At 35.8% G+C, this 25479-nt stretch overlaps 1 protein-coding gene across 5 annotated transcripts in view; it reads right to left on the reverse strand.

Annotated features, from left to right (window-relative positions):
* Positions 1–25479, reverse strand: part of pdzrn3b (PDZ domain containing RING finger 3b) — a 145509-nt gene that overhangs the window by 29149 nt on the left and 90881 nt on the right. Inside the window, exon 1 of one of the 5 annotated variants that reach the window (XM_087254742.1) lies at positions 4695–5049. Within the exon in view, the coding sequence (XP_087110868.1) occupies positions 4695–4766 (72 nt within the window). The 5' untranslated portion in view covers positions 4767–5049. 5 annotated transcript variants of the gene reach the window in all.

The following is a 25479-nucleotide window of genomic DNA, read 5'->3' on the forward strand; positions in this document are numbered from 1 at the left end:
GAATGTATAATGACCTGACAAGCATTCAGGCATAATAAATTGTACCATTTGTGACTTTAACAACGATCAATTTTATAGAATTTTCTTTTTTTTATCATTCAGTTACTGTATTTGAATACGGTTAGACTCGGAAAACGATAAAACATTTTTTTGATTGTCTCTTTTTCTTGGTTTCTTGTATTTATAGATTGTTATGCACGAAAATACTCACAACATGCAAATACAGAAATTCACTGCAATGTATAACCACAATGAAAACGTGTCAGGGGACCCCAAAAGGTTTATAGATTTTATGCACTCACTGCAGAATCATCTCAATCCATCCAACAATATAAATTGCAAATAGAGATCTTAAGTCATCTGGTGAAATTTGCAATATATATTTGAAGTCAAAATTATTAGCCCCCCTAAGATTTTTTTTTCTTCTTTTTTCTAAATGATGTTTAACAGAGCAAGGACATTTTCACAGTATGCCTGAAGTCTTATTTGTTGTATTTCAGAATAAAAGCAGTTTTGAATTTTTTAAAAAACATTTTAAGGACAAAATTATTAGCCCCTTCAATTCAGACGCAGCTTAGTCTGTGGTGATCACAGAATCAATCAATGAGTATGTTCAAATGGACACCAATAATCAATAATTTTAATGCGACTAAGACAACACTCTGATTAAGAGTCTACCATGTAAACAGTGATTTTTGATTAATCTGATTAAGGTCATAATCGGACTAAACAAAAATAAAATTACAACGTGGAGTATGGCGATTTTAGTCAAATTACTAAAGTGCAGTACAGACATGTAAACATCAAAATCAAACTATTACTGTCGTGTAGGATTTTCACTACATTTTGCAACAGGATAGTCTATACACACACGGCTGTTTGACACTATTCTCTGCACCTACTGTTTTAGTGAAGGACCATAGACACATGTATCGCAAAACACGGAGGTTTTTTCCCATATGGCATGCGGTATCAAATTCCATTAAAATAAACATTAAAACACTCTTCCAGCAGTTCATACTCACATCCATTATCTCGTTTTTCATGGGGGGCATGCATGAAATGTTTCTGAATGAAAGTGAAAAACAGTAGTTAAAGTCGACAAATTAAAAACAAAACACCCGAAATTACATGAAACTCTGTAGGAAATGTAGGTAATGCGGTTACACAATGACGTTTATCGATTGCTAAAATGTGGAAAACATTCAAAAAGCAACTCATGTAAACACCTTCATCATATTATTGTTTTATTCAGATTAAGGCAAATAATTTGATTACTGATGTCCATGTAAACATAGTCACTAACTCATTTCACCTTAAATAATCCTGAATATTGAGATTTCCCATACAAAACAATTAGTATAAAAGGTCATACACAAAAGAAAGCATACAGTTGACTATGGGAAATGTGACTGCTTTAGCTTTTAAAAACTGTGTGATCTAATTTCGATGAAAGAAAGACCCACCCTAACTCCACCCAAAATATACAGTAGCTGTCACTTTTTCATCTGTACTTTATGTTCTATTTTGTTGTTGTGATTTATATATATATATATATATATATATATATATATATATATATATATATATATATTTTTTTTTTTTTTTAAATTTATTTTTTTTTTAATAAAAGCTTTGGCATTCAACACCCAACACAAAAAATAGCAGTTTCTAAGCTTCTTAGACGACATATCAATATCACATAAGGAGTGAAGAACGCCCATTGGATGTAAAACAATTGTTTTTTTTTCCTCAAGCATGTAGTAACCCAACATCGAGTTACTAGCAAAAACTCTTTACTAACAGCCTGTCAGTCAAAAGTAATTGACAGCAGCATGACAGATGCATTCGCATGGAGGACTTGTTTAGATAAAGACCTCATCTGATGCCTCCAATAAGTCTTTGTCTCTTTTTTTTCTTGCTTCATTCGTTTTTTTCCCCAATAGGGAGTGATTTGAAAAGGCTGACGCTTCCTTTGAAGCCCAACATCGGCTGTTGGGTTGTTAACAAACAGAGACCATTTACTGTTATAGTGCACACACACAAAAATATAAGCTCGACCCTTCGCAGGAGAGAAAGCTTTTAGTCCCGCTTTCACACAGTGTGTACGATCAAAGCGGAGTCTTTCACAATAGCGACTGCTCTGTCATCAACAGCTAATGCAGAGAAACAGCCACTACGGAATATAGTGAAAAGACTAGACGAAGTGGTCACTCATTAGGTTTACTGAAAGCTTCCTACACACACACACACACACACACACACACACACACACACACACACACACACACATACTCCATACAAACCCAAGTATGCATCCCCTGGCTGGCTAACAGTGTGGTCTCACTGTGCCTGGAATCCACAAAAAAATAGGCTCGTTTTTTTATCAGGAATTGAATAAATTAGCATCTTTTAGTTTGTGAGCTTTTCAAATCAACAAGAAGCCTTCACTCTGGAACAAATAAGGGATAATTCGGGTTACAGTTTGTTGATAACTGTCAATTTCTGTGATAACGTGTGCACATTTGCATGGATGTGTGTGTGTGAGCATGTGTTCTCAGAGGCCCCCTGCTGGTTTTTATCTACAGCTTTCCCTGCGTTATTGTGTCAGACATCCTAAAGCCGCGAGCGTCAGGATTACAAAACCCACAGGAAATTAAATCAGAGCTGACAACAATGTCAAACAGCGATGCACCGCTCACGAGGACATGGTGGTTCATACATGCTGGATGGCATGGCAGTTCAGAATTATCTGAGCTGCAAATATCTGAAAGCAAAATGCCTGTCGAAGAGACAGACACACACATTGAGCTTTAATTTCATTTTGATTAAATTGTTCAAAATAATAATAATAAAAAAATATTCTGAGCATGAAAAAATGAGCACCATACAATTTTACTGTGATTTACACCTGATGAAATGTCATTCAGTGTAACAACTTACAAAACAAAATATTGTCAGGAATATGTAGATCAATAATAGTGTGATGCTCTTATTACTCTTAATACTCTTATTTAAGAATTACAAAGAATGCTCAATATATGAATTAAAAGATATTTTAAAAAATATTTATCAAACCACAAGTTTGTCAGCGAGAAGGAAAAAAATTAATAAAATAAATATCTAAAAAATAATTAATAGATACAGTGGACAGATCTAAAATACATTATATATTAAAATACAAAATATTATTTTAATATATTGTTTATACATTATGATATAAAAAATAATCCATTATTAGTTTATATTTTAATATGTACGATATTAATATACAGTTGAAGTCAGAATTATTAGCCCTTTTTCCCTTTTTAAATATTTCCCAAATGATGTTCAACAGAGCAAGGGAATTTTCACAGTATGTCTAATAATGGAGAAAGTCTTATTTGTTTTATTTAATGTATTTATTTAATTTCTAAAAACATTTTAAGGTCAAAATTATTAGCCCCTTTACGCTATATATTTTTCTCGATAGTCTACAGAACAAACCATCATTATACAATAACTTGCCTGATTACCCTAACCTTGCCTAGTTAACCTAATTAACCTAGTTGAGCCTTTAAGCTGTATAGAAGCGTCTTGAAAAATATCTAGTCAAATATTATGTACGGTCATCATGGCAAAGATAAAATAAATCAGTTGTTAGAAATGAGTTATTAAAAATGTTACGTTAAGAAATGTGTTGAAAACATCTCTCCGTTAAATAGAAATTGGCGGAAAAAAATAAACAGGGGGGGGGGGTGTTGGGGGGGATAATTGAGGGGGGCTAATAATTCATTATTATTACACAGTCTATTCTTCAGACTTCAACAGTGTATGTCTGTTACACTGATTGACAATGGACAATACATTTTTTTTTACACGTTATAATAACTAAAATATCAGCCTCTACCAAACGGTTGATATGTCGGTTTATAGTAAAAGTACCAAAATTACTACATATACTAAAAAAAAATTTAATACTAAAAAAATCTGAAAAAATGAAGTGTGAGACCAATTTATTTAAAAAACATTCTAAATAAAAAATATTTGAAATACTAAATCACCTTCATTTTTGAAGTATGCCTTTAAATATTCTCATTTAACATGTTTTTTGTTGTTTTGTTTTTTTTTTTTTACAATAAAACCAAAATCAAGTGTAGTATTGCAAGAGGATTATGTTTGTTTGATTGGTTTTGTAAACCAACAATGCTGAGTGTGTATGCCATTATTGTCAAAGAGTTAAGAGTGAATAAAACCTTAAATATAACTTTCCAAAGTTATTACATCAAATACATACATCTATTATGCATTATTGAAGCAACAGTGCTATTTTCTATTTTCCATTTTGCTCCAATTTAACCATGCCAAATACACAATTAGCCATGAACAAATAACAATGACCATCAGCCTCAGAAAGCAAATTACAAAAGCAACATGGCAATTCCTAACCTGTCTGTCACATTCGATCAAACCCACTTAAACCAAAGTCTCATAGCTTAATACAACAGACCAGGAGCACAACTGTCACAACTCCAAAAGTACAGCATTCTGTCTGAAAAGACAAATAAGATCGCACAAACATGTCCAAAAAGCTTCACAATAACTCAACAGTAGTAAGACATGGATTCATGCATGAAACACTTAAGTTTTAACCACTTTTGATTCATTTAACTGCATTAACGGCTTTCTGTAAGAAAATAAAAGCAGTAGTTTACCTGGCATACTTCATACAGGAGTTTGTACTGCTCTTGAGGCTTCTGTAGAGTACATACTCTGCACCCCATCATGGACAGATCTGACCATCTAGTCTTTCTCTTGGAGGAGAGCAGAACTCAATGCACGCCCTTCCTCTGTCCGTCTCTCTCTAGCTCTCTCTCTTACTCTCTCGTTCTTGCACTTTCACATGTGGCTGCCGGCTTGACCAAACACCTTGACTTTTCTCTTCCTTCTCCTCCTCCTCCTTCAATGTGTCCCAGTTGCTTTATTCTGCAAGAATCTCTCCAGTGTACATTTTCATTCAGAGTGAGTGTGTGTGCATGAAGTCTGTTCTCCCCACTGGATCTGTCTGCTAACACCGGCAACAATCCACTACTTATGCACACCCACTCATGTATATTAAGCACCGCATCATTGAATATTCAAAAGTGGGCTGTTCTTTGTTGCTGCTGTGCTGTGTGTATATGCATGGTGACTTCAGTCTGCAGAAGACGATTTCATTACTCACTCCACCTGAAAGGCATCATGAATGGGGTCTGATAATTATGCAAATTGCAACAATTCCAAGTCATTCAAATAATTGTTAATGCGTCAAAAGAAAGAGAAAAAAAGGTTTTCTTTTCACTGCTGATATTGCTGGATAATTGGATTTCAAAGGATTCAAAACAATTTCAGTGAACTTTGGCATACAGCATGCATGAAGACAAAGGCATAATCAGGGCAATCGTTGGAGCTGTTTCTCCATTAATAAGTGGGGCGAATGCCAAGCAAACAAATCTACAGACTGAACATTTCTTTTTGCCTTGTTTACCAGGCTAAGGTGACTGATGCAAAATGACACTGGACTCTTGGTATCTCATTAATATAAAGGTTGCCTTTTATGACAACATAGCTGACAATAGGGCAATGCAGACCTGGCATAGGGCATGTCCATCACTGTGGTGCCACTCAGCCAACCAAACATAAGTGGCAATTAGAAGAATCTCGAACCATGCCATGGGCAGCGTTCCTTATTTACATGAGGGGAACTATGATCTAATTTCATTTCCTAATGGGGAAACCTACAATTAGCTGCACTACAGGATGCTCTTATTTAAACACTGGACCAATTTTATTGGACATTTCCATAAGTTTAATTCAACTTTGTCTGCTATTTTGCATCAGCTCTCCAATTTTAGTTGAGTGACTGAGGAATGTGAATGCTGCCAGTGCACTTCTTAATGCATATTCAGCAAACAGACAGACAGACAGACAGATAGATAGATCTCTCACCCACACACATTGCTGAGTCTTGTATGTTTACCTGTTGCATTGCAAAGTGTTTTCTTTGTTTCTGTTTTCTAGTGTCATATCGTGCCTTTTATCGTTTATCCTGTTTGCTGCATATACGATCATCTGCCTGTAATAACTACTATTCTATTTGATTACCCTCATGATACCGTTTGTTTCTGTTCGACCATTGCCAGCCTGACAAAGCTGTTAAAAAACTGCGTTTGGATCCTTGCCTTCATTGTCATCCAACTCCTAGTGTTACAACTATACATGTACAATATTGTATACACAATGTACCTAATATTATTTAACATAATTTATTATTATTAACTGAAAACGCTGTCCATGATTGTCCATGTCCTTTTCTGTGTCTTCAATCATAATAGCGGAGAGTTTAAAAAAAAAAAAATGTATGAAAGCTTGCTTCTTTCTCCTCTATTTGTAGATGGTGCCTGCTGCTGTCGCATTTTTGTTGCTTATTTAGGGGTCAGCAGAGATGCTCTACAATAGATAGATAGATAGATAGATAGATAGATAGACAGACAGACAGACAGACAGACAGACAGACAGACAGACAGACAGACAGACAGACAGACAGACAGATAGATAGATAGATAGATAGATAGATAGATAGATAGATAAATGGATACAATGATACAATGATAAATGGATACAATGATAGAACGATAGAAAGATAAAATGATAGAAAGATAGAACGATGGATAAAACGATGGTGCCAGCATTGAAAATCTTGAGCTGTGGACTTTCTGAAACATGTATTGTTCTCTGAGTCCACCTTCACTTTCATTCCCACATCCAAGGGAGTTACAATGTATAGAAACCCCAAAAAAGCATACCACCAATATGATTATACAGCATGGGGTATGCAAAAGTTAGAGCTTAACAGTATATATTCATGTAAAGATTTATGAAATATTTCAAATTTAAAGCTCTCATTATAAAACAAATAAAAATCCCAAATAAATATCTATTATCATCCAACAACTGGCCGATGTATCTTGTATCATCTCTGGTGACTAGACAGCATACAAGCCATCTAAATGACAACAGCTGAAATCAATCGCTATTTTTACTGCCAATCTGAAAACATTAAGCTCATGATATTCTTTAGTAGCATGACAGCTGAATGTCTGTCCACATTCCATACTTGTCTTTATATTCTCATAAACACATTTTACAATCCAAAGATATCATGGGAGTCTGAACGGCTTGCCTTGTTGTGTATTCAGGGTTATCAGATGAGAAAATATTATTTCAGACGTGTATTTAAGCTGCCTCTGCCCCGTCCCATCCATCATCTCATTGACCGGGAATGTGCAATAAGGGCGCAGCACAGGAAGACAGTTGGCACGGACCGTCCTTTCCTACCAGTCTCGGTGGAAGGCCAGGATGAGAACTGAAGGGTATTTGTATGTATGTTTATGTTTAAGCTGGTGGCGGTGCTGGGATTTCCTCAGAACAGATGTTTCCATATGATACTTCACAGTCCCTGTTTCCTGCCATTTCCCAGACTGCCTCCATATAGGCTCATTTCTCCCCCCAAAGTTCACATCATTTCTGCATCATCCTGTTGTCCTTTCTCTTTATGTATGCATTAGGGTTGTCAATTTCCACAAGCTACCAATATCAATTATTGTTTAGTTTAACAAACATTTAATTGAACAATTGTTGACTTTAGTAATGCAAGATGTGTCTGACAAGATGTGCACATCAAATCTCAAGCAACAGCATCTGAAGGAAAATAACAAATATATATACATTGCCAACTTGTGCATTTTTGTACAAATTCTATGTCAGCGAATTCTTTTTGTTATTGTAAATGTTTTTTTTTTCTCCCAAAAGTACATCCAATATTTTAAATATTATTGTCACTATCACCAGCTATCTAGCAGCTGATGAACGCTGGAGAACTACAAATCTGTCGCAGAACTGAACTTCAAATCCCATCATGCACCTCACACACACACACCAGTTCCAGTTCTTTCCCTGATTGCACACACATAGCTAGAAATGAATCATAGACTGATTACATGGACTATATATGCATGTCTCACCCACACACATTGCTGAGTCTTATATGTTTACCAGTAACATTGCAAAGTGCTTTCTTTGCCTAGTCGAATCGTGCCTTGTTTCTTTGTTTATCCTGTTTGTTGCCTGCACGGACCAGGACTACGCTATTGGATTACCCTCATGATATTGTGTGCCGCCTGACGAAGCTGTTGATAAATTGCGTTTGGAACTTCACCTTTGTTGTCAACCGACTCCTAGTGTTACAATTATACATGTACAATATTGTATACATAATATTATTTAACAAATTCTGGATTTTTTTGTTCTAACACAGGAAAAAATAATAATTAAAGGCTTATGAAATGTCTTGGAAAAAAGGCAATATTTTGGTATATTATTATATGTTCATAAACTATTTGTACCATTCGAATAAGATGATATACAAATCAATTTAAGATAATAAATGTTCTGAAAATGCTGCCTATGTTTGTCCATGTCCTTTTCTGTTTATCCAAGCATAATAGCGGAGAGTTTTTAAAAACTCATGAAAGCTTACTTTTTCTCCTCTATTTGCAGGTGGTGCCTGTTGCAGTCACATCCGAGTAAGCTTATTTAGGGGTCGGCAGTGAATCTCATTGTTTAACATAGGCATGGGACGACATTCGTTTTCAAGGTATACTGTAGTTTGGAAAACCCCCTAACCCCCCCCACCAGGTCTATATTTCCTGCGGGGGGCCACCGCTAAGCCACTGTTGACAAGCTTAAGATTAAATTTCATATTAGGAATCACCAATAAAAAATAAACAACAACCGTCTTTTTGTTTCATTTCTAAATGTTCAAATCACACAAAATCTGCAGAAACTCATGTCTGGTCCGAGCCCCTCCCCCAGAGAATCGTCAGTCTATAGCGACCCATGATTGGCTCCTGTACCAGAAGGTGGGTCTTCATTCACCATATTGACCATTACTTTTTTCCCAAACAAAACTATATGAGTGACATATCTTGTGTATTCTATAGAGTGTGTTATCGCAAAACAATTACCTCAATGTCATTATCGACCAATTAAACCGAATTCAATTTTTTATTATTATTTTTATTTTTTTTCCGTAGCCTATCAGTGTACTTTGTGTAGTAAACTCTGCTCCATCTGAATACACATGCTGGAGGTTTACTAGAATCAGCTTTACTGACAATATGCACACTAAAATAGCATTAATTAAATCACCCAGCTCTAATTGAACTGGAATAAATGATCAATGGACTAACTAGAATCAGTATTCTGTGGAATCTAATAGTGCTTGATGTACTTGTTTCACACTGATGAAATGTCATACTCTCTCTACCTGATTTTCAATTGCTGCCTGTTTTCTCTGTAAAGCTGCTTTGACACACTGTATACATTGTATTAAGAACTACAGACATAAAAATGACTGGACTTGACGAGTGAGCATAAATCTTTCCTACAGTACATCTCAGGCTTTGGAATGATTGACAGCCCTGGATGTTTTCAGATCAAATGATGTTATCAAAGCTCTTGGATGGCAAGAGGCATCATGCTGAGCAGATGATGAGGGCTTGGTTTATTTGATGGCACGGTATCGTAATTTTGATGTACCTCATTCTTTTCATCATCTTCATGTTTCTATCTTCAGTCCCTGGAGGTATGGTCTGGTCGTGATAGGAGTGTGTATGTGTGCATGTATGGATTAGCCTCCGACCTGCTTAAGGCTGAAATAATCGAAGAGATTTACAAAGCTCACCTCCATCCAGATTACAAATTACATATTTGCATTTGTTTTCATTAAAATATAAAAAATAAATGAAATAGAGCTAACCTAATTTGGAGTAAATAAACAAACCAAATATAAAACTATTAAATATATATATATATATATTTTTTTAAATCTGTAAATGCCTTGATAAGTCTACACTGACATTTTGTGAAGTAAAATTCTTAAAAGTTTAGTTTGATTATTAATAGTGGTATTACAATCACTACAATCAATAATAATGAGCACTTTCTGTGTCTGTGTGTGTGTGTGTGTGTGCAGGTGTCTTGACAAGACTGTATTGGCTGAATATATTTAGCAGGGGTATGACGAGATCTTGGGCTATGACAAAATCATCATCGTCATCTTTTTTTGCTGTACAAAAAAAAGGAGGTTTTCTTTTCATTTGTCATGCGGTCTCAAATTCCATTAAAACAGCTCTCTCTTATCAGTCCTTACTCTCATCCAGTAGCTCAGAGTTTGTCCAGTCAGTACAGTTTATAGCTAAATATTTCATCCTTTATTTCATAATTTATTAAAATAGAAGTAAAATAACATTAATTGCATGTTTATTAAAAAAACACCTAAATTGTTTTGCATTTTGTAATTTTTTTTCATGCATTAGCACATATTTTGCTGATATTTAAAATTATATATAAACACTATTTTCCATTGATATGTTAGCAAAATACTTTGCAGTGTTTGGATGTCCTTTACTGCATATAATTCATTCAAAAAGAAGTAAAATAACATTCATTACAATCTGATTTAAAAAAGCACCTAAATATTTTTGCATTTTTTGATTCTTTTTTCAGTTGATTATTATTTTTTTTTTCATTTATATATTTCAACATTGAGGATTCAAAATAAAAGTATAAAAATCTTGTCTCGTTCTCGTAAACCCAATCTCATGCCTCATCTTGTATCTTGGAGTGTCTTGTCACACTTTTAATATTGAGTGATAAAAATAACAATTATTGGCTTGTTTAATTTTTATTAGGGCTGAGTGATTAATTAAAATCGAATCACAATCGCAATTTGCAAGTGGCTGTGATATAAAATATATATATATGTATTATTTAATTCCCATCGCCCAAAACAAATGCGTGACTGTTGTCGGTGTGTAATAGTCTTACTAGCCCATTGAGTGAGCACAATTGAGTGATTAGTGTCTTGCTAAAAAGTCAACTGAAAGTATCGCCTGTGACAATAGTAGCAAGCAAGAGCAAAGTACAATTTCAGAGTTGTTTCAGCCATGTTAGTTTGCTGAGTGTTCTTTTTTTTTACAATATTTTTTTGTTTTGTTTTTATAATAAGCTACATTATCTTCCGAATTTGAGTAGAACTTGTTCACAGAAAGGTAAGGTCATTTTTTGTATTTGCTCTAGAGAAAAATAAAGGTGTTTCAATTCTGTATAATTAAAAATAAATTAGAATAAATGTTTAATTAAGTTAATATCTTTTCAGTTCCTTTTTTATCTAAAACTCATTGCATTTTATCAGTAAGAAGCTAATACAGAATATTCAGCTGAAGCTTGACTACAAAATTAAATCGCAATTTGAAATATCTGCAATTTGAAATATCTGATTTCTTTGTTCTAACACCGAAAAAAAAAAAACACAATTCTTGAATTCATGACTACCCAACTACATGAAAATGAATATTTTGTAAACATGTTTGCTCTGGTATCAGTCTGTTGTTTTGGCAACAGTGACAACTTATTTTATCCCCTAGACTATTGATCTTGGATTTCTGCAAAAAAAAAAAAAAGAAAAAAAAAAAGAAAAGAAAAGCAAGATAAAAACAGAAAAGCTAAAAAATGGTCATTAGTGAAAGTGACTCCTGTTGCCTGAGCCAAACAAAAGAAGCACAGATAATGATGTTTCTTGGGGTGTCAGGAGCCACATGGGAGGTGGAGGAAGGGCCATAGAGGAGGTGAGTTGACAGGAGGGGGGCGACGGCGACATCATCCCCACTTTAATTAAGACAACACTTGCACTGGGAGAGCAGCGCACCCCTGCTCAGGGTCTGAGCTCTCATGCAAACATTCATATTCATCGCCTGCTCCTCCAGATGTCTCGCTGTGGCCCCGTTGGACCGCTTTAACAGTGGTCTCTGTTGATGCTTTAAGAGACACAACAGGGGGGCCGAGAAGACCTCAGTAGCATGAAGTCTTTGTTGAAAACACTTTCAATTATTTTTATGATGAATCGCATGTTTTTAATACAGCCCTCTATAAAGATGTTGTAGAGATAAATCATTTCTTGAGCTAACCAGTTTACCCTCCCTGATGCATCACATCCTACAAAAGTTAAATAATGATAATGGTATTAATAATAGCAAAATAAGCACCAGTAACTTTTTGTTGTATCATTACATAACAACAACGTGCTAAAGTGTTTTCCTTTGCACTTTTGAAAAGTTTTGCATTGCCAGAATAATTCTTGTTTATGGATTCATGAAAACAACTAAAACGGCAGTACTAGGCATCTCATGCATGCTGTTGGTTATGAAACTCTATAAAGAAGCACTATGCTCCTGCAGCTCAGCCATTGCTTAATGTTGTTGTTGTGTAAATGAATATCCAAAACACATTAAAAAAAAAAAAAGTTCAGTTTTTAGTTGAAAATGGTGTCTGTAATCAATCTTAAACAATGCATGTTACACACAAAAAATGTTACACTGACGTAAATTGCATTCTTACACAGATTTAAAAAGCATTGCATGTTATATTACTTTAATCAGAAATATGCTATAGCGACAGCCCTATAAAACAAAACATATGCATATAAATGTTTTATAACAAAACAAATAGGGCAAAGCAGTAGCCAATAGGTAGTGCTGTCGCCTCACAGCAAGAAGGTCGCTGGTTCGAGCCTCGGCTGGGTCAGTTGGCGTTTCTGTGTGGACTTTGCATGTTCTCCCTGCGTTCCTCTGAGTGCTCCGGTTCTCCCACAGTCCAAAGACATGCGGTACAGGTGAATAGTGTAGGCTAAATTGTCTGTAGTGTATGAATGTGAAAAAGTGTGTGTGTATGTTTCCCGGAGATGGGTTGCGGATGGAAGGGCATCCGCTGCATAAAAATATGCTGGATAAGTTGGCGGTTTGTGTGGCAACCCCAGATTAATAAAGGGACAAAGCTGAAAAGAAAATGAATGAATGAATAAATGAATGAACAAAACAAAAAGTAGTGTGTGTGTGTGTGAAATGTATATACAAATGATTACATGAATATAACTATGTTTCCATCCCAAAATGCAAATTTAACTTTGTGCGCAAAACTGGATTATTGCATAAAAGATGTGTAAACAAAGCAACATTTCTATCCAACTAGTCAAAGCGGAAAATTCGCTACTTTCTGATTATCTGCTGCCCAATATCAACAGTAAAAATGAAATTTTCTGCGATAAGAGAAGCTGTGTGAATCTTTTCTTCATTTAATAAATGACTTGTGCCTCAGAAAGCAATCAAGCAGTGAACAAGCAATGGTCTTTCAAGGCGTGAGACGATTAGCACAAACACTCTTGATTCTGGAGGTCATTAATAATATAACACTAATACTGAAACACTAATACTGAGATGCTTAAGACGTTTTTGAATGACCAAAACAACATTTCAGATGTTTTACAATGTGCTCAGCCTGCTGGTTTGTTCATTCAAACACATTTTTATCATCATATGATCTCTTACAACAAAACCACATGACCTTTTTTAATGCGCATACTGGAATTTGTTAAGTAAAAGTGTTTCAATCGTAGTTTATCTTTTTTTTTTTAAATAAAAAGTTGATCCTATACTCCGTTATGCGTATATGGTTTTTTATGTGCATTTTCAAAACTTATGCACATCTTGGCGGTTCCAACAAGCCTTTTCTTTTGCACATACCCAAAATGTGCATAAAAATAGGTGGATGGAAACGTTGCCACTAATTCATTTGACACTAATAAAAATGGTGCATGATGTGCACAGGTTGATGTGCTTGCCTTATGTTTATTGCTTTACGTATACTGTATGTCCAGCACGTTTCAGATAAAAATATTCAATAAATTCCTAAGAAAATGGATAATTATTTAATTCAGCCAATAAATTATAGATTGAACTAAATTATCTTGAAAACAGATATACCATAAATGTATAGCTGCATACGCATCTTAGCATGCAAACTTCAACAACGACCAATAAATGTAAAGTAATATGTTGTAACATCACACTAAAAAAGTGACAATTGATATATTCATACTGCATTGAGAACTATAAAACCCTAATAAATCACAGGCGATGGCCAATAAGCAGCTCTATTAGGCTAAAGTTGGAAATATTTTGGATGGCTCTGCTTTAGAGTTTCAATGCCAATCTTACATTTGAGGAACACAGTCAAGACATTTGATCTGCGAAACATTGCCAAACTTCATCCCATGCTGCCCGTTTCTGCTGCTGAAAAATTAATTTTCACCTTTGCATTTTCACGTATTGTTTATTGTAACACTTTGCTGGCTGGCGTTCCAAAAGCTGCCCTAAACAAGATACAATTTAAAAACCAAAATTGCAATACACACACAACATTTTTTTAATACACGTTAAAGTAACCTTCTTTTCAGATTATTTGAATATTGTAGTAATACATTATCGTGATTAAAACTTCAGAAATTATCGTGCATTTTTTTAATTACATAAAATTGTATTTTACTGTAGGACAGTTATACAGTATGTTACTGTATTTTTAAGCTGCATTGTGAAAATTACTGTATATATTTACAGTAAAGATATACATTAATGTTAATAGAGTATTATTAGATATACAGCAAGATACATGTAAATACAGTATTTTAGTTGTGGTTGGTTTACAGTAAGTTGCTGGAAAACTGCTGCCAGTAAGTTGTAACTGTAGATACTAACAGTGTAGTCTAAACCTGACATAATGGATTCAAAACAATCTCCTCAAAAAGTCTCCTAGTCTGAAACACCCGGCTGGGGCAAGCTCTTTTTACACCTTTGCTTGGAGATAAGAGTTCAGCTAGGTTTGGTTGGGAGTTAATGGAGCCATGCCCCGACATTTCTGACGTACCACATGGGCTAAATGTCACACTATCACTCTCTCGATCGGACATTTAAGCTCTGCGAGGAAGAGAGAGCCATTCAAAGGTGCTCATCACACTTTTATAGCAGGGTAGAGTTTAAAGAGCAAGAGACTGTTAGACACGACAGGGGAGGAAAGCACACTGCCAGCATGGACAGACACCAGATGATGAGGACACTGCTGGGTTCCACACAATTCCTTCATGTTTCCCAACACAAATCTTGCAATATGAATACAGTTTCACAAGACAGTTTGAGTAGCTCTATTTGATGGTTCACTGGGGAGTCTAAGGGCCCGTTTCCACTGAGTGGTATGGTACGGTTTGGTTCACTACGCTTATGTCTGTTTCCACTGTCAAAAGGTACCTAAAAGTGAGCACTACTTTGGTACTTTTGGGCACCCTTTGCAAAGGGTACCTAGCACATCAAAAGGGGACCAAAAGGCGGAGCAAGACGAGCAGTTGAACGCTATTGGTTTGCAGAGATACGTCATTTGCTCGTGCAACAAGCCAGGAGAATGAAAACAAAGGTGCACATCTATATTTGAAATAACAAACTTTTTGAGTTGATGATAATAATGTGTGCATGATTATTGAAGTGCTTCTGACACCCGATCCTTTCAGAAATGGACAAACGTGAGAGTGAAGCACAAAAAGACAAAGGAGAAGCTGGAAAAAAACAAAGGAGCAAATGATTCTTTCAGCAACCTAAAACATGAACAAACTGCCATGTTTAACTATTATCATCAGCCTTTGGACTATTATGAACTATGAATGACGGAATCACTTTTTGAACCCAAATAAGAACTAAATGTATGCGGTGTGTAGTTTTTGTGTAATTGGTGGCATATCGGAGATTGTAAGAGGCTGTTGTATTCATATATGTTGCATTTATTTATTTTATAATGGCAGACATTACAGTAGGCTATTTCACACTATCATTGATTTGCAGTTATAATCGCATCATGTCCATAGAAAGGTAAGCAATCAACATTTATGCACAAGTATTTATGTGTATAAAACATCTGTTTTGTAAAAAGTGCTTCTCATTTGACAAGTAAACGACCTGAACAGCTTTACTTTGACATTTCCTCGAGCAAGAATAAATTCCATATAAATGCAGTAACTAAATCATTCTGAAGCTCCTGATCAACTGTTGTCCCTAGAGTTGTATTTATTAAAAATACTAAGATTCAATAAACATAAACGCCAAAGTTTTTGCTCAATTACTCGTTGCGACATGTAGTTACATTTTTTTGTAGTTTACATTTTTGAGAGGTGTGGGTCAGCGTCGCCGACGGCCATGGTCAAGGGCTATGCATCCACACATAGGCTGCGCCGTAGCATATGTGTGCGCTTGATGTAGAAGTGTAAATCAGCCTTTACGAGTTTACATGCAGAGGAACCAGACGTCCTAGTTAGAGAGCAAAATATTAGAATATATTTGCATATATTTAGGCCTTTTTACATATATAACAATTGAAAGTTCTGTGTTTTTGACAATATTGTAAGTTCACTAAAACCTGGCTGAACATTTTAATGAAATGAAAAACGTAAAAAAAAATTTAAACTTGAATATTTAATAATTTATCTTTTTGTGATATACTGCAATGAACTAATATGTAATTATAGGTGTGCATTTTAACTTCTTATTCATCAAATATGCATCAGATGAAATATGCTCCAAACATTTTCTTCATTAAAACCTGTTGAATTTTTCTTTCATCATTTGAAGCATCAGAATCGGTACTCAGTATTGGCCGATCACCATGACAAGGAATCTGTACTCAGTATTAGCTGCGAAAATCCTGATTAGATCATCCCTACAAAAAACATCTTTAGTTTCATTCTGTGGCAAAAAAATATGTGGCTTCCATAAAATGCCTATAAAAATAACACTATGTATTCCATTAAAAAACTACACAAAACTGATAACTGACTTACTTATCACTAAATACACTTCTGTTGAAGCTTTTGTCACAAGTAACTTAAACAATTTAGACAAAATCGTGTTCATGTTAGCTTGCTAAACAACTCGTGAACAGTTTGCAAACTTCTCACAAAGAGAATACAAACAGACAGAAAGAAACAGAGCGAGAGAAAGCAAATACTATCTTCAGAAGCCATCAAGACATCTCACAACACAGCCACAAAATCCCACACCTGAAACTATTCAACACCACCAACCATTTGGACGGATTTCATTGGTGACAAAGGCAGAAAAAAGTCCTAAAATGGGGTCGAGGACTCGTAGCAAATGAACAACTGATAGTGAAAAGCTGTCAGACTCCACGCTGAGAGGATAAAAACGGATTTAGATGTGAATAAATTGGCAGGGGTGATGACAGAGGAGGGACTTAACGGAGGTAAGTTCATTCTCAGCCTCTGACTGGCACATCTAATATGTCTTGGGCTCTGGCTGGAATCCAGCAAACAGTCATCTGCCCTCGCCGCTACAAAGCCAAATTAACCACTATAATAAGGGCATTAAAATCAGGGCCTAACCTTTGCCACAATAAAACCTCCTCGCTCGCAAACCCAAGCCTAATAAAACAATATTTACGGTTCATTATCTAAATGCCATGACATTCCTTTACGGAGCTGATTCTCAAAGCTTGTCACCGCCACTATTAGACGGGATATTAAAAGATTTCATATTCAGCCTGTGGCTCTTAATGTGCTGGGAGCGTGTTTTATCAAGTGCTTTTACAAAAGCGCAGCTGCTTCTTGATCAGTTTTGCACTTAATCGTTTCATTTGGTAGCATCAGCTATGTTTGATCTTAAATTTGTACTTGCATGAACTGTGATTATTACACAAAGGCGATTTTCTTTTTTAAAATTAGACCCCAGAATGTCAATCAAAGGTCCTCTTTAGACAGAATCCGCTATTTTCATAGGCTTTTACTCTGTGACATTCGAATGAAGCAGTTTATGGCGAACAAGCCATTGAGTTTAGTTTAAATATAAAAAACAGCATTGAGGTCACACACACACACACACAAATCTTTGTCAACATCTGAACAGGCACAGACTATTACAAAAAATAAAATAATCAGTTTAGTTTTCCAAGCATTCATGCGCCCCAAGCCGATCAGGGAATTTCTAGTAGATACGTCCTCTACTACAGGCTTTTAGGATTACCTCTGACATGGCCTGTACATTTCTACTCTGATTACTTATTTATAGGATTTAAAATAAATAAATAAAATGACTGCCAGATGTTGCCTATATGAGGCAACCTATATGTGGTGGTGCTGAGCCATACTTATGATAATGCATAACCTTTATATGCCATTGACATCATGTTTACAAACAAACAAATAAATTAACCAACCAACCAACCAACCAACCAACCCACCAATCAAATCTAAATAATTAATAAATCTATGCTAGATTACTGCTTTTAACATCACTAAATGACTTAGTAAAATATAGCACTGTTTCTCTGCACATCTGATCTCTGCACATCATTTTTTAAATAAAAAAGTATCTCTGTAAACATTAATCTATGTTCCCTCTTACATCATCATCATCATCATCATCATCATCATCTCTGACAACCTGTGCACTGGTTGATAATCCTCCTCCAGCAACCTGTCGTTCAAATGAAAGCACAACAATTGGCAAATGACAACAATTCAATCACCCAATGAGTTCCTCGTGAACAAAATCTAATCCCGCCCTACATTTTTAAAAATTGATATGCCTACAGTATGCCACAAGATAGCTCCTGTGATTACAATGTCGGCCCGCTTTGTGTTACTGCACTTCCTGTGTGCGTTTGTCTCCAGACACATCCACTCCAGACAATACAAATCTTGTTAGCGAGTCATTACAAATCGGATAACATGTCAAAGTGTAATCGGATAACAATCAAATTGCAATTTATCAAATCTTCACCTCGAATTTGCCGCTCCACATTGAAACGCCGCCATCTGGGGGTTTAGACTGCAGTCCCTAATCAGTTTAGCACACATGAAAAATTCATTTGTAACAACTGCCATCGTTTAATTTCTCGTTTTCCAAAAGGTTAGCCAATCTTATATTGACGACGTAAGTGCATGCATGAATGATTCTGCTTAACGTATGCATTGTAAAAAGTATTGTGTTTTCAGTGCTGGGTTCCACACAATTAATTTATGTTGTCCTAACACAAATCAATGAAGTTAACTTAATTGTTTTTACAGGTTTATTTGGATTGAACATAAAAGTGTTTTCAGCTAGACTTTGTTGGTGTGTTTTCCCTGTTAGCGCAGTTGATTTGGCATATGTGAATCCAGCAATCGCACTCTGAGTTCAAAACGAACTCTGAAGTGAATCAACTGTAGTGAGAAAGCAATACAATCCAACAAACTAACAAATTAGGCAATATAACAGCGCGTTATGGATATGTAATAGCCATATATAGGGCTATATGAAGAGAATGATGTCATTCCTATAGGTAAATGTGTGTTTCATGTCGAAGTTTAGACCCTAGAATGTCAGTCAAAAGTCCTCTTTAGACAGAATTTTTATTAGCTTTTACATACAAATAAGCCAAAAAAGCCATTGAGCTTAGTTTAATTATCAAAAACAGCCAGCATTGAGATCACACACAAACAAAAATCCCTGTCAACATCTGAACAGGACCAGTCAGAGAATATTACAAAAAATAAACAAAATAATCAGTCTTAGAACCAACTCTGGATGGATCGATTGTAGTAAGAAAGCAATACGATCCAACAAACTAACGAACCAGACAGTGTATTATGGACATGTAATAGCCATATATATGGCTAAATGTAGAGAATGATGTCATTTCTACTGGTAAATATGTGTTTCAAGTCGAATACGAAAACAAAAGCATGCTGAAATATTAACAAGTGCTGTTTACCCGTTCGTAAAATTGACCGAAATTACCATCCGATATTCATTCCATATGTTAGTCTTATTACATTTTGTATTAGGCCTATTGTTTTATTCATTTCTGCACTGACACCTCGAAAAAAAGATCAACATTGCTCTGCTTCTTGATCTGACTGTAGTCTCGGTTCATCTGTTGTTTCTCCATAATGTAAGCTTATAATGCGTAATTCTAGCCGATGTTTTTTAAGCTCAAAATTAATAATGAAAACAAAGTTATTAAATGTTGTTTTCCTATTTTAAAATAACTAATCAAATGTTACAAAAAATAATGGGCAACAGACGGATTGATTAAATAGAGAGATTTGTACAACCCTTGACACCTGAAATGAAACTTAGTATGAGAACGTCTTATATTTAAGGCTTTATATGATTTATTTTTGGTGACGATGTCTGTGGATGTCTGTGGATGTCACAATTCAAAACTAAAGTGCACCTTTTCACTTATAATGTCTGATTCTCATTGTCATAAATTCTCTCAAATTCTCATATTGACATATGACAGCTGAGGGGAATCCATGGTATGCTGAAAAATAAGCCCTGAAACTGATCAACGTGAGTAGAGTTTACTCGCACGTGACATGTTTTAACTGTTTGGTCCGTTTAGAAACTTAGCCGTGTGAAAGCAAATCACACCAAGAACAAAAAATAAACATTGGAACAATTTTAATCCCTGTTTCGAAACAAAACAATCGATCTACAGGTGTGAAAGCACCATAAAACAATTAAGTTGTCCCCTCAAAAATACTCAAGAATTTTGCTGATTCAACTTATTTTAAATAAGTAGTTTAAATAAGCTACTTTTTTTTGTGTGTGTGTGAGATGCGTCATGAAACATCACTAGATGTTCGTTTAAAACATATTCAGATTAAACAGCTGCATTAATATGCTAATGATGCATAGTAAAAGAGCTTTGGTGACCGTTTTCAAAAGCAGAAGAACAGCGACAAATGCTAATCAATACTGTCATTTGGGAGCTTTTGAGTGTATTTGTTGTTCCTTTTAAATGTCTTTAGGACAGAAGCACCAGCCACAAAGAGCCAGTTTGCCCATTAGCGAGCGCCGCTGTGTTCCCTTACTCCAGGGTTATTATCGTGCCTCTAATTCCCTAAGAGCTGTTGTCCCCACACAGAGCTGCCTGTTTGTTTGAAGATAATTTTACCCTGGTTTTCACGTAGCCCCTCTTTCCCAGGCTGAAAATGGGGGGAGAAATGGTTGTCTGAGGCTTTTAAAAAGACCCCAGGTCCTATAATTTTCATCCAATTCAAACTTCATTTGTGCTGAAGTACTCGGCAAATGCTGTCATTACGGCATACAATACTATGGCTTGGCTTAGAAGGGCATCAGACTCCATTAAGCAGGGGAACGGGGGACTGTCTTAACTATCGGCTGCCTGACAAAGAAAGAAAAAGAACGAGTGAGTGAGCAAAAAAACGAGAGAGAGTATTTTGCAAATAGAAAAATGAGCATCCTGCCCAACCAATTTGTGCTTCGAAGTTGCTAACAGATACTGTCCATAAATAGCTCAATGCCTAAATGAAAGCTGTATTCTGTACTGTCTGTGTTTGTGGATTGAATCTTACTAATGAATGTGTTAACCCTTTAAGGTCGACCAAAATTGGGCCCATTTCTTAGCTTAAACTGTTCCTGACACTAATATATATTTTTTGATAACCTATGGACAAAAGATCAACCAAATGGTTATGATGATGATACCTGCTACAGTGGTATACGTTTAGCCTATAGTTAGATGCAATTATTTTTATGCTGTCTGAGGAATTACAAGAGAAACTATTAGAGTGTAACGCAGCCAAATGTCCAAACACTTAGAGGACAGACATTTCCTACAAGATTGACCAACACAATCTCATGGCAATTCATAACTTTTTGATTTAGGGGTAAATTCATATGAATTCATATAATCTTATTTGAACAATTTAGTCCGAGTTGCTTATTCCCTAATGATGGGTTTAGGTGTGGGGTTGGGTGCCTCCTTTTAAAAATGTAACATTTTCGTACGACTGAACTTGTCCTAATTTGTACCAATTAACCACTAAACTGATTGTGAGATCAGGCTAGATTGACTACAATCTGAATTATAGATATGGAAACGCAGATGCAATGGTGAAATCCAGTCATGATTTATTTTGATGCATAACGTAATTAAAATTCATTTCACGAGTCCACACTCACAGATATTTGACTGAATAGTATATGAATATTTGGTGTGCTGTCTGGGGAGAGGGCTCTGAGCTCGGGAAGACACCCTACGTCGTGTTATTCCCCTTATCAGGATAAAGAGAGATAGGGTCCAAGCGCAGTGTCTGGCCCGGCTCCAGAACACTCCCCCGTCAAATTTAAATAGGTATTTGGTTTAATAGTGTGGAGTTGGGGTGGTGGAGGGACGCTGAAGTCAAGAGAAAATGGAGGTGTGACGTGTTTGATTACTTATAGGGGTTTGCTCTTGAGCTGATAGGATAATAGAATGATTGTGTGTGTGATGAATTAGCCTCGTCAAAGACTGAACGTGCTCGTCCCGAAATTTGTTTATTAAACATCACTACATTTTGCACAAATCAAAAAGTCATACAAGAAAAATGATAGTTGTCTTGAACGATCCATCAAAAAAAAGTTATAATAATAAAAAGCATTAATAATTATAACACATTATTTTAATAATGAAAAGCGCTATTTTCGTCAATCATACATTTAAATGGACATCCCTAGCAGTAAAACAGAAAATATTGTTCTCAGAAGTGAAAATGTTGTTAAACTGTGATATAACTTGTGTGATATCAATTTGGACATGACTTTTGTAATGTATTAAGCTAAAATTAACTTAAGAAAAACTAAAAAGAGAACAGGATAATATACAAAAACATGAAAAGTATTTTAATAGGGATGCACTGAATTTTCTGCTGGCAAAAGCTCAAAAACTGCATTTTCGGTTTTAGCAGAAAATAAATCATAAAAATAACCAATAATACGAGACAGTGTTGATTTCACTCTCTCTTCATCACTGAAACAGCTTTTACACCAGATGTAGAAAGTACTTTGCTATGAAACACATTCATTACAATGGCTTGTGGCAATTAAGAGCAGTTTTTTACTGCAACAATGAAAGCACAAGAGCAGCAGAGCGCACCAGTAGTGTGCATGGCACAGTGAAAGTTTGAAACAGCTCAATATTCTGACTGTGGATATTCCTGTTCATGTACAGTATATTTAAAAAAATAATAACTAATTATAACAAAGCATTTTTGTTTTTTGGCCAAGTGCATCTGAAACTTTTCAGGTTCAGCCTAGAATTTACATTTCGATGCATTTCTAATTTTTAATAACAAAATTTTATGTTAGAAGTAGTGAAGAAAATGTTAGCAAATTTTTCCCTCATAAGCCATCAAACACTTCCAGGTCAGGACAGCACCAAACACACATTACTAGCCTCTCTGTAATATTAATCACATCTTCTCTCTCTGACTTTGCCTTCTCTAATGGAGTCACAGTCAGTGAGGCATATCCTCTCTCTTCTGACTGCTTTTTCTGTCACATGTTTTCAATTACTATTGCCAGAACACACAAAGAGAACCAGTGCCATAATTCAATATGGACACAAAGGGACGAGGGCAGGAGGAGCTCCTTCATTGTCACCGTAACGGGTGAGTGACAGTGGCCGTTCTGCATCTTTCTCCCAGAAACCATAACAATGAATTCTAACTTTGTACCCGCCATTCAAACGCTGACACTGGGACCCCGTGGGGCTTCAGGGCTTGTGTTATATCTGAGAGTGTGTGTGTGGATGTGTGATGGGGCAGAGAGAAAAGGTCCTCAGTCGTGGCCTTTTAAAACAGCCGGCTTTTAAAAATAAAGTATACACTTGGCAGCTAATCCATGGCTCTCAGATAGACTGGAGAAGCACAGCAAAATGAGCCTTATACAATAATCAGTGTATTTTACATGAAGCTCTATACTTAAATTGTTCATAACTCATGCTAAATTGCCCAAATCAAATTGGCTCCACTATGTCTATTTAGCTCCAGGGGTGAATTTATGAATTAAAGCTGTGCAATGTTTCATAATGCTTTATTTCACAGGCATTTTACCCACTGCACTGCATAAAGTAAATGTCCAATTTAGGCAAAAATATACAGGAAAAACAGTAAATTGACACAAAACTAATATAATATAATATAATATAATATAATATAATATAATATAATATAATATAATATAATATAATATAATATAATATAATATAATATTTCCACTACGGTTGCGGATGGAAAGGCATCCACTACATAAAACGTATGCCGGAATAGTTGGCAGTTCATTCTGCTGTGGTGACCACTGAAAAATAATGCATTAAGCTGAAGAAAAATGAATGACAAATAATATATAGTTGTAACGTGAAGTGACGCTGACAACAGAAGTGTGGATCCAAATGCATGTTTATTAAACAGAATATAGTTAGGAAAGCAATGGTCAAACCAGGAGTGAGCAGATGTAAACAGGCAATCCACAGTAGTAGTCAAATAAGCAAGCAAATGTTCAGAAGGCTGGCAGCAGACAGGAGTAAACAGACAAACAAGGCGAAGGTGCAAACACGGCAAAGCAAGACAAAGGAAACGCGTCGTAATGTCTCAAGTGCAGTAAACAGGACTCAGCAACAGTGTGTTTGTCTGTGCTGCTTAAATAGTCTATGTAAACAGTCCCTGATAATCCTCTGGCTGTGTGTATGCAATCAGTCAGTATTAGGAACTACTTTGAGAGTTTGTGATGCATGACTGGATCATGTAGTCCATGAAATGGTTGATTTGAAGTCTGTTAGCGATCAGTAAATATATCAGCGATCTGCTCAAGCTGGATCGCTGGTGACCATGGCAGAGCCCCAAATACAGACCAGGAGGAAGGTGCAGCAGAGGTGGAAAAGTGGGAGGGACGGAGGGCACTGATAAATAATGCATAAAGCAGAAGAAAAATGAATGATGAATAATATAATAAAATATGATACAATATAATAAAATATAATATGAGGCAACACAGTGTCTCAGTGGTTAGCACTGCCACCTCACAGCAAGAAGGTCGCTGTTTCGAGTCTCGGCACAACCAGTTGGCATTTCTGTGTGAAGTTTGCATGTTCTCCTCATGTGGGTTTCCTCTAGGTGTTTGGGTTTACCCCACAGTTCAATGAAATGCGCTATAGGTGACTTGGATGAACTAAATTGGCCGTAGTGAATGTGAGAGTGTATGGGTGTTTCCCAGTACTGGATTGCGGCTGGGAGTACTGTAATATGCTGGAATAGTTGTCGGTTCATTCCGCTGTGGTATAGCTGAAGGGAAAAGAATGAATTAATAAATAATGTTACATTAATTTACATTCAGTTACGATGACTGAATCAGCAGCGTAATGTGCACAAGTGTTGCTGTAGAAATTGTTATAATTGTAATATTTAATGATATAGTGATAGTCAAGATTTGTAAATTCATTTCAGAATAACTTAAAACAGCGACCACTAGTCTCTCCTTCATCTTTAAAAGTCTTGGTTGTTGTTTTGACAACCCAAACACTGCTGTCACCTCAACAGAAACCCCGCCTCTGCTTTCATTTGATTGGAGAATGAAAAAGACGCGACTGATGTAACATTTTTGCTCAGAGTTTACTTTTTCAGGTGCGAGAGAACAGCATGCAACAGCAAAAACGCGAGGAAGGTGGTTAAAAGTCTCTCAA

Source organism: Danio rerio, chromosome 6, assembly GCF_052040795.2.
Source record: "Danio rerio strain M-AB ecotype USA chromosome 6, GRCz13ab, whole genome shotgun sequence".
In the NCBI taxonomy this organism is placed as follows: Eukaryota; Metazoa; Chordata; class Actinopteri; order Cypriniformes; family Danionidae; genus Danio; species Danio rerio.